This window comes from Hyla sarda, chromosome 1, assembly GCF_029499605.1.
Source record: "Hyla sarda isolate aHylSar1 chromosome 1, aHylSar1.hap1, whole genome shotgun sequence".
In the NCBI taxonomy this organism is placed as follows: domain Eukaryota; kingdom Metazoa; phylum Chordata; class Amphibia; order Anura; family Hylidae; genus Hyla; species Hyla sarda.
Window position 1 is genome coordinate 4,628,964 of NC_079189.1, and position 11,336 is coordinate 4,640,299.

General features: G+C 45.8%; 1 protein-coding gene across 1 annotated transcript; it reads right to left on the reverse strand.

Annotated features, from left to right (window-relative positions):
- Positions 1–3,226: 3,226 nt before the first annotated feature.
- LOC130287730 (gastrula zinc finger protein XlCGF17.1-like) lies at positions 3,227–8,994 on the reverse strand. Its single transcript, XM_056537376.1, has 2 exons — positions 8,910–8,994; positions 3,227–4,849 (listed from the first exon to the last, which is right to left on the reverse strand). Exon 2 carries the CDS (start codon positions 4,830–4,832, stop codon positions 3,717–3,719), a length of 1,116 nt encoding a protein of 371 aa, XP_056393351.1. The 5' UTR covers positions 4,833–4,849; positions 8,910–8,994; the 3' UTR covers positions 3,227–3,716.
- Positions 8,995–11,336: the final 2,342 nt, after the last annotated feature.

Consider the following 11,336-nt stretch of genomic DNA (forward strand, 5'->3'; position numbering starts at 1 on the left):
TGTCCACAGGCTGTCCACAGGCTGAGGTATGACCACGCGTCACATGTCCACAGGCTGTACACAGGCTGAGGTATGACCGCGCGTCACATGTCCACAGGCTGAGGTATGACCGCGCGTCACATGTCCACAGGCTGAGGTATGACCGCGCGTCACATGTCCACAGGCTGAGGTATGACCGCGCGTCACATGTCCACAGGCTGAGGTATGACCGCGCGCCACATGTCCACAGGCTGAGGTATGACCGCGCGCCACATGTCCACAGGCTGAGGTATGACCGCGCGCCACATGTCCACAGGCTGAGGTATGACCGCGCGCCACATGTCCACAGGCTGAGGTATGACCGCGCGTCACATGTCCACAGGCTGAGGTATGACCGCGCGTCACATGTCCACAGGCTGAGGTATGACCGCGCGTCACATGTCCACAGGCTGAGGTATGACCGCGCGTCACATGTCCACAGGCTGAGGTATGACCGCGCGTCACATGTCCACAGGCTGAGGTATGACCGCGCGTCACATGTCCACAGGCTGAGGTATGACCGCGCGTCACATGTCCACAGGCTGAGGTATGACCGCGCGTCACATGTCCACAGGCTGAGGTATGACCGCGCGTCACATGTCCACAGGCTGAGGTATGACCGCGCGCCACATGTCCACAGGCTGAGGTATGACCGCGTGTCACATGTCCACAGGCTGTCCACAGGCTGAGGTATGACCGCGCGTCACATGTCCACAGGCTGAGGTATGACCGCGCGTCACATGTCCACAGGCTGAGGTACGATGAGTCCTATATGAATATTATGGTCCAGCAGGCCGGGCTGGTGGATGTCGGCCGGCGTCATCTCTCAGGTCAGGCATGTTATACGTATCGTCAGGGGAGGAAGGCCAGCAGGATAGACCATGTATATATATATATATATATATATATATATATATATACACATATAAAGAGCGAGGTGAACAGTTCTGACTGCAGGGTGACTCCTATGGAGTTCTCTGACCATTGTATGGTGAGGGTGACCGTGGACCTGACTGGGACTGTAGTGTTTGGGAAAGGATATTGGAAGCTGAACAGTACTGTCCTCCATGATATGAGGCTTAGAGGGGAGTTCACAGCCTTTTATAAGGATAGAAGGACAACAGACTGTATATATGATAGCATGGCAGGCTGGTGGGAGTGTGTGAAGAAGGATATTAAGGAGTTTTTCATGTTTGCAGCCAAAAGACGCGGCAATAAGAAGTATATGCGGTATTGTACACTATGGCGAACACTCAGCAGGATGTACTCAAAAATGAACAATGGGGAAGTTATTAATTACGCGAAGATAAATCAGGTCAAGATGGAGATGTGAGGACTCCAGTATGATCGGCCGAAGTCCCTAAAAGCAGAGGGGAGTTTGATAGTTGGGGTGTACAGGGGAGTTTGATAGTTGGGGTGTACAGGGGAATTTGATAGTTGGGGTGTACAGGGGAGTTTGATAGTTGGGGTGTACAGGGGAGTTTGACAGTTGGGGTGTACAGGGGAGTTTGATAGTTGGGGTGGACAGGGGAGTTTGACAGTTGGGGTGTACAGGGGAGTTTGACAGTTGGGGTGTACAGGGGAGTTTGATAGTTGGGGTGGACAGGGGAGTTTGATAGTTGGGGTGGACAGGGGAGTTTGACAGTTGGGGTGTACAGGGGAGTTTGACAGTTGGGGTGTACAGGGGAGTTTGACAGTTGGGGTGTACAGGGGAGTTTGATAGTTGGGGTGGACAGGGGAGTTTGATAGTTGGGGTGGACAGGGGAGTTTGATAGTTGGGGTGTACAGGGGAGTTTGACAGTTGGGGTGTACAGGGGAGTTTGACAGTTGGGGTGTACAGGGGAGTTTGACAGTTGGGGTGTACAGGGGAGTTTGATAGTTGGGGTGTACAGGGGAGTTTGACAGTTGGGGTGTACAGGGGAGTTTGACAGTTGGGGTGTACAGGGGAGTTTGACAGTTGGGGTGTACAGGGGAGTTTGACAGTTGGGGTGTACATATCCCGGACCCCCATGTAGCCTGCAGGAATAGAGTTTCTAAAAAGCTCAGGACCAGTTTGCTTGATGCTGATGGAGTAGAGCAAGTGAATAAAGAGTTAATTAACAATATTATTACTACCTATTATAAGAATCTATATACAGAGGATGATTAGTAATAATGACATAGACGCCTATCTCCAGAGCATCAATCTACACACTCTTTATTACACTCCCCATCTCTCTATTACAACCCTTCTGTTTGTTTATTACACTCTCTTCATTCCACCCCCGTCTCTTCATTACACACCCCAGTGTCTTCATTACACCCCCTCGTCATTACTCTCCCCATCTCTCTATTACACTCCCTGTCTCTCTATTACAACCCTTCTGTTTATTACACTTTCTTCATTACACACCCCAGTCTCTTAATTACACCCCCTCTTCATTACACACCTGTCTCTTCATTACACACCCGTCTCTTCATTACACTCCCCTGTATCTTCCTCACACACCACTGTCTCTTCATTACACAGCCATCTCTTCATTACACACCCGTCTCTTCATTACACACCCATCTCTTCATTACACTCCCCTGTATCTTCCTCACACACCACTGTCTCTTCATTACACAGCCATCTCTTTATTACACTCCCTGTCTCTCTATTACAACCCTACTGTTTGTTTATTACACACTCTTCTCTTCATTACACACCCCAGTCTCTTAATTAATCCCCATCTCTTCATTACACTCCCCGTCTCTTCATTATACTCCTGCCTCTTCATTATACACCCTTCTATTACACCCCTCCTGTTTCTTCATTACACGCCCTTGTCTCTTAATTACACCCCCGTCTGTGCCCAGACAATTTCCGGGTACTTACCAATCAAGTATTTATGGCGCCAGCTTCAGCAACCTATGAGTGTGCAGGATCTACAGGCTCAGGGAGAAAGAAAGGCCCTTGATAGGCTAGGACACAAAGGTTTCGGGAAGGTCATACAAAATGTAATTGACCCTCCATGTATCTCTATGGGAGAGCCGAAGCCCTGTACTCATCTCCCAGAACCCAGCACCCCCGCCTGCTGGGGAAGTCGACTTCCTCCAGAGCTAGACAGACGAGCAAAAAATGAGACATTTATAAGGTAGAATTTTTTTTTTTTTTTAAAGGCAGGGATGGGGTTAGGGATGGATTAGCAATAGGTATGGACAGAAAACAAATACAGCTGGTGGGAGCTACTCTTTAAATAAGATAATTCATTGAGACATAAGCGAGTGATGGAAAGTGATGTTTACTGGCGGCGCAATTCACAAGGTGGAACCCGTCCTCAAATATGGTATTTCCAGTATTCAGACCTTATTTGCCTTGTCTACCGCGGTTTGATGATTTGATCTGTACGAGGACTGCGCGCGCTTCCGGTTTGTATTCTCGAAAATGTTAATTTTATTATCATTATCATCCATAGAAATCATCCAATCATACTGTAGTGTAGAGCTACAAGTCACTACTAAATGATACACAATAGCATTACATATTACTTCTCATTACCGTTATTTACCTACAAAGGTCACATGACCCCAGGTGCTGATGACCAAGAGATGATGTTGGCTTTAGCTTCTGCTTAGGTTCCATTATGAAGTTTATTCGAGGGTTAATTCTCACATCAGAATTTAGAAACATCACGAGTTCTCATAATTCCAGTCTCTATATTATCATATTTTTAAGATTATTTTGCATTTCTGTCTCCTGTGTGACATCTCTCATGTCCAGAAAGTTGTGATTTCTGTATAAAACATTTCCCACATTCTGAACATGAATACGGCCTCTCTCCTGTGTGAATTTTCTCATGTCTAGAAAGCTGTGATTTATGTAGAAAACATCTCCCACACTCTAAACATGAAAATGGCTTTACTCCTGTGTGAATTCTCTTATGTATAACAAGATTTGAATTACTTGTAAAACATTTCCCACATTCTGAACACTGGTATGGCCTCACTCCTGTGTGACTTCTCTCATGTCTAACAAGATCTGATTTCCTTGTAAAACATTTCCCACATTCTGAACATGAATACGGCTTCTCTCCTGTGTGAATTCTTTCATGTAAAACAAGATCTGATTTACTTGTAAAACATTTCCCACATTCTGAACATGAATATGGCTTCTCTCCAGTGTGAGTTCTCTCGTGTTTAACAAGATTTGAATTGCTTGTAAAACATTTCCCACATTCTAAACATGAATATGGCCTCACTCCTGTGTGAGTTCTCTCATGTTTAACAAGATGTGATTTCCGTATAAAATATTTACCACATTCTGCACATGAATATGGATATTCTCCTGTGTGATTTCTCTCATGCCTGACAAGATCTGATTTACTTATAAAACATTCTCTACATTGTGAACATGAATATGGCTTCTCTCCAGTGTGAGTTCTCTCATGTAAAACACAATCTGAATTACGCGTAAAGCATTTCCCACATTCTGAACATGAATATGGCTTCTCTCCAGTGTGAATTCTCTCATGTATAATAAGATGCGATTGTGTTATACAGCGTTGCCCACACTCTGAACACACATACAGCTTCTTTCTTGTGTGACTTTTTCTATGTGTAACAAGATCTGATCTGTTTGTAAACTGTTTTCCACATTCATCACAATATAAACCTTTCCCATGTTCCTGATCTGTCCTTGTGGTAACAATGTGTGGTTGGTCAGGAGAAGGTTCCTCATGATCAGGTGTATTATTATAGGATAGATCTGGATGGACATTAGGGGTAAGGAGGTCTTCTCCTGAGGAGCGCTCCATCATATCTTCATCTTCTCCTTTATCATTCAGGGATAACATGTTCTTACTGAAATTGCCTGTTGGGATAAAATGGATGATGAGACTTTTTTATTTTAAACCACCAAGTAGAGAAATCTATAACATTTTAATAGGTTGGAAACACACGAGGTTTTGATGCAGTATCTTAATGGTCACCTGACCCCAGAAGAGAATACAAAGGAGAGGAGATGATCCCCCCTTTATAGTTTCCTTCTTTTTTGGGTCACTCCGGGCACTGACCCCAGGGAATGTTCACCAGAGACTTTTCTGCTTATAACAGCATTTAAAAATATTGACTACTTAAGTTTCCGCTTTAAACAACAGATCCTTAACTGGACAGCGGTCCCTGTTCTCAGAAAATGCAACAAAGTCCAAAAATCATGAACAACACCGTACAGATTGTTAGGGAAGCAGGTCAGGGTACAAAGCGTGAACAGGCAAAGTACAAGGAACAAAACACAGGGCATAAACACACCAACAAATAGAGAATGGTCAAACAAGCCAGGTCCAAACAGACATAACAGGTACCAAATCATAGACAGGAGTTCATCAAGTCCAACCTGAAACCCTACTGTATTGATCCAGAGGAAGGCAAATCTGTAGGCAGAGAATAGTAATGTCACAAACCAAGGCCTAACTTGGAAACCCCCATGAAAGGGACCTGGTGACCCATTTTTGGAAAATGTACCCTAAAAGGTGTTATCAGGGGTATAATGTCAAGGAGTGGTTTGGGATGTTTTTGGATTGAAAATTTGGAAGAAAATATACGGTAGACAGGAACACACTTTGCATTTTGGGTTTGTCCTTTCTTTCCAGTGTGGTACATGTTGGCCTTAGATGAACGTGGGTTGTGTATGTGTAGGCCTGATTGAAAGTAGAAGCAGCAAGGGTGATGGCGGAATGGTAGGACAGATAGCAGCCCAGAAGACAGCAGAAGGTGGCGGGCCGTAGTAGCCAGCGTACAGAAGGAGGTTTAAAAAAAATTATAATTTAGGTCGTACAAATTTTTACAGCCATGGCTGGAAGTAGCAGCAGCAAGAGTGATGACGGACTAGAGGGACTGGTAGCAGCCAGTGTCCGAGGCATAACTTGTAGCTTGTGGGCCCCAATGGAAAATCAGGGCCCCTTGTCTACCATGTACCATTAATAATACTGTTGTATCCTTTCAGTCACAGGGCCCCGATGTGACTGCTACCTCTGCAACCCCTATAGTTACGCCAAAGAGCAGCTTCTAACAGTAGCCAGTGGACAGCAGGAGGTTTTAAAACTGAGGTTTTTCAATTTTTTCAAGGCCTAACTAGAATTAGCAGCAGCAAAGGATGAGGCCGAACTAAAGGGACTTGTAGTTGCCAGCAGATTTAAAAAAAAATTAGGTCTTTCAAATTTTGCACTGTATGCACTGTGCTGCACACCGACAACTGCATGGAATGGCCCACCCTCTGCACCGCAACATTGTGCACAGTGGGAACTAGTAACTGTAGACAGCGGACGGTAGGTATTGGTGGACTAGGGATACCTGTAGCCAAGCTTTGTGATGCCTCTTCATGCGCTGACGTAGAGGCCTAATTCTTTTTTTTTTTTTTTTTTTTTTTTTTTTTATAAAGGGTACCTCTCATCAAATAAACTTTTGATATATTTTAGATTAATGAATGTTGAATAACTTTCCAATAGCATGTTAATGAAAAATATGCTTCTTTCTTTTGTATTTTTCCCCATCAGTCCTGTCAGCAAGCATTGCTGACTCATGCTGGAGTCCTAAACACTCAGAGCTGCCAGCCTGCTTTGTTCACAGCCAAACAGGCTGTGAACAAAGCAGGCTGGCAGCTCTGAGTGTTCTCCTTTGTGAACAAAGCAGACTGGCAGCTCGTAGTGTTTAGGACTCCAGCATGAGTCTGAAATGCTTGCTGCCAGGACTGGTAGGGAGACCCCTAGTGGTCATTTCTTCAAAGTGGAAAATTAAATAGAAAGAAGCAGATTTTTTAATAACAAGTTATTCTGCATACATTAATCTATAATATATCAAAAGTTTTTTTGATGAGAGGTACCCTTTAAGTATTTATTTAGAATTTTTGCATAAACACAACAAATCAATAAAAGAACAACGCCCAAGGGAGCTTCAGAAGAGCGCCACTACATTCATGAGGAAAATAATACCAAACAATACCAGGTACAGCATAATCAAGGAGTCCCCGGAGAAAACAGCCCAACAACAACCATACAAACACACAGTCAAACACCCTTGGAACCCAATATCTCTTTCAAAAGTAGGTGCCATAGATATCTACTGAGGGGAACTCACCTGTTCAGAGGGGACTACCGACTACCCCAAAATTAGCCAGGGCATCCAAACTTTATCAAAAACTTTTTGGGGCATTTACAACTAATATAAAAGGGTTCTATACAACAGGACATACTTATTAACCAAGTTAAAGGGGTACTCCGCTGCTCAGCATTTCAAACAAACTGTTCTGAACGCTGGAGCTGGCACCGGGAGCTCGTGACGTCATAGTCCCACCGTCATGAGGGGGCGGGGCTATGACATCACGAGCTCCCGATGCCGGTGTGAGGTGGAATTTTCAAACCCATGCAGAAGTCGGACCGCTCCACCCCTCCGATCTCCAAAGTTTTCCAAAGCTAAAGCGGTGAGGAGTAAGGGCAGAAAATTTATGTCCTCCGTAGACAGAGCAGGGGGAGGGGAGGAGCTGTGCAAGTACGTCCTCTCTCCCCTCCCCCTGCTCTGTGTTTTCCCCATGCAAACTCTCAACCTCTCCGTGGTAAGTTAGGTCCTGTGAAGACATGGGAGGGGAGGGAGCTGTGTGAGTCCTCTCTCTCCCCCTGCTGTGTCTTCTTGTGTAATGCAGAGCTGCGTACTCCATCCTCCGGGAGGGGGAGATAAGGGGCGTGGCTTAATTATCTCCTGCAGACGTGCGACCTCGGGCTCTGCCCTCGCTCCTCGCCGCTCTAGCTTCGGAAAACTTCGGAGAGAGGAGGGGAGGAGTGGTCCGACTTCTGCATAGGTTTGAAAATTCCACCTCACACCGGCTCCAGCGTTCTGAACAGTTTGTTCCAAATGCTGAGCAGCAGAGTACCCCTTTAAGGAATAGATGTCACACCTTCCGTAGGCCAATCCCCTGACAGCCCTGGAAACCAGACAAAACAACTAACTGGGAAGCCATGGGGTGTTCCAGACTGAGGTATACTGCATAACACCAGAGAGGTCCTGCAAATCCCTAACTTTCTACTACACATTATGCATTAGAAGTGTGGGGCAGCCAGCCCCTGCAGTTTAAAAATATGGGCCTCCAAAGATTCATAAAGGAAGGGACTATGAAGTAACTGCTGCAGCAGACAGGCTGACATCCCCACAGAGTCTCCGTCCAACCCTCTCCTTGGCAACTGTAACTTTCAACACATTGAACTGCGCTGTTATCTTACAACCAGGTAACTATAACTTGTGTTTGATTAAACCACAAATATGTAAGTAAAGCAACTTAGAAGGCTAACGCGCATTATACCTAGATACTTTTTATTGCACCGTTAGCTTACAACCAGGTAAATATAAACTGTGTTAGAATAAACAAAGAACATGTACGTAAAGTGCTTTAGCAGACTAATGCATGTTATATGTAGATGCTTTGTAGAGCGCTGTTATTTTACAACCAGGTAAAAATAAAGTATGTTTGATTAAACCAAGAACATGTACGTAAAATGCTTTAACAGACTAATGCATGTTATATGTAGATGCTTTGTAGAGTGCTGTTATCTTACAGCTAGTAAGTGTCACAGGGGCCCCTATCACCATCCATTGTGAAGCTTAAGGGGTTACACTAAGTTCTCTGCTCCCATGGGATAGTGCGGCTGTTCATCACATCTGAAGAGCCCCAATTCCTGATGCTGCCCCTAGTGTTATACCTGGAGCATGACAGGATCCATAGATGACCTTGGAGAGGATCTCTATGTGCAGTCACCTCCCTCAGGTCCTGACTATACATAACACAGGGGATCACTGGGGCCTGAAGGGTTAATGTAATGTAGATCTAAGGTGGAGCCTCCCCTGAAGAAACCTTGGAATTCCATCTGTAATCCATTACTACATACCTGGGGTAACACCTCCTGGAATTATCACATACCCGGGACAACACCTCCTGGAATTATCACATACCCGGGACAACACCTCCTGGAATTATTACATACCCGGGACAACACCTCCTGGAATTATTCCATACCTGGGGTAACACCTCCTGGAATTATTACAAACCTGGGGTAACACCTCCTGGAATTATTACATACCTGGGGTAACACCTCCTGGAATTATTACATACCTGGGGTAACACCTCCTGGAATTTCCTCCTTCACTTCCCTCATACACGGGTGATGGCCCCTCATCCTCTCTTCTTCATCCTCCACTTTATTATTAGTCAGATCTCCCCCCTGATGTGACATATAGAACAATTCACTACAATACAGCAGACAGGAGGAGCAACAGAGACCCCCAAAATCTATCCCCACATCTATGACTGCAGGACCCCCCTATAGAGATATAGGATAAGCCTCATCTACCTGATGCTTCTCTGGGAAATTTCCCTCTGGACAGTCCTGGGAATACAGAGGGCGGGGACACCTCTCGGGTGGATTTCTATCAATGACTCCATCTGTAGGGAACACACAGGGAATGAATACATCAGTGCTGGATAGATTTCTATGTCACTAGGCAGTGAGAGTGATATCTATATATATGTCTCTTCTTACCTTGTGATGTGAGGGGCCGGTGATCCTCCATCATGACTATGTCCTGGTACAGATCCTTGTGTCCTTCTACATACTCCCACTCCTCCATGGAGAAATAGACCGCCACATCCTGACACCTTATAGGAACCTGACACACAATGATACCGTCATCACCAGACCCCTCCATTACTGTATAATGTCCCAGCAGTGTCACCTCTCTAATCATCACCAGACCCCTCCATTACTGTATAATGTCCCAGCAGTGTCACTTCTCTAATCATCACCAGACCCCTCCATTACTGTATAATGTCCCAGCAGTGTCACCTCTCCAGTCATCACCAGACCCCTCCATTACTGTATAATGTCCCAGCAGTGTCACCTCTCCAGTCATCACCAGACCCCTCCATTACTGTAATGTCCCAGCAGTGTCACCTCTCTAATCATCACCAGACCCCTCCATTACTGTATAATGTCCCAGCAGTGTCACCTCTCCAGTCATCACCAGACCCCTCCATTACTGTATAATGTCCCAGCAGTGTCACTTCTCTAATCATCACCAGACCCCTCCATTACTGTATAATGTCCCAGCAGTGTCACCTCTCTAATCATCACCAGACCCCTCCATTACTGTATAATGTCCCAGCAGTGTCACCTCTCCAGTCATCACCAGACCCCTCCATTACTGTATAATGTCCCAGCAGTGTCACCTTTCGTCATCACCAGACCCCTCCATTACTGTATAATGTCCCAGCAGTGTCACCTCTCTAATCATCACCAGACCCCTCCATTACTGTATAATGTCCCTGCAGTGTCACCTCTCTAATCATCACCAGACCCCTCCATTACTGTATAATGTCCCAGCAGTGTCACCTCTCTAATCATCACCAGACCCCTCCATTACTGTATAATGTCCCAGCAGTGTCACCTCTCCAGTCATCACCAGACCCCTCCATTACTGTATAATGTCCCAGCAGTGTCACCTCTCCAGTCATCACCAGACCCCTCCATTACTGTATAATGTCCAGCAGTGTCACCTCTCTAATCATCACCAGACCCCTCCATTACTGTATAATGTCCCTGCAGTGTCACCTCTCTAATAATCACCAGACCGGTCCATTACTGTATAATGTCCCAGCTGTGTCACCTCTCCAGTCATCCCCAGACCCCTCCATTACTGTATAATGTCCCAGCAGTGTCACCTCTCCAGTCATCACCAGACCCCTCCATTACTGTATAATGTCCCAGCAGTGTCACCTCTCCAGTCATCACCAGACCCCTCCATTACTGTATAATGTCCCAGCAATGTCACCTCTCCAGTCATCACCAGACCCCTCCATTACTGTATAATGTCCCAGCAATGTCACCTCTCCAGTCATCACCAGGCCCCTCCATTACTGTATAATGTCCCAGCAGTGTCACCTCTCCAATCATCACCAGACCCCTCCATTACTGTATAATGTCCCAGCAGTGTCACCTCTCCAGTCATCACCAGACCCCTCCATTACTGTATAATGTCCCAGCAGTGTCACCTCTCCAGTCATCACCAGACCCCTCCATTACTGTATAATGTCCCAGCAGTGTCACCTCTCCAGTCATCACCAGACCCCTCCATTACTGTATAATGTCCCAGCAGTGTCACCTCTCTAATCATCACCAGACCCCTCCATTACTGTATAATGTCCCAGCAGTGTCACCTCTCCAGACATCACCAGACCCCTCCATTACTGTATAATGTCCCAGCAGTGTCACCTCTCCAGTCATCACCAGACCCCTCCATTACTGTATAATGTCCCAGCA

Excerpts from the sequence above, each read along its gene's own strand:
- LOC130287730 (XM_056537376.1), bottom strand. The coding sequence starts at position 4,832 with ATGTTATCCCTGAATGATAAAGGAGAAGATGAAGATATGATGGAGCGC.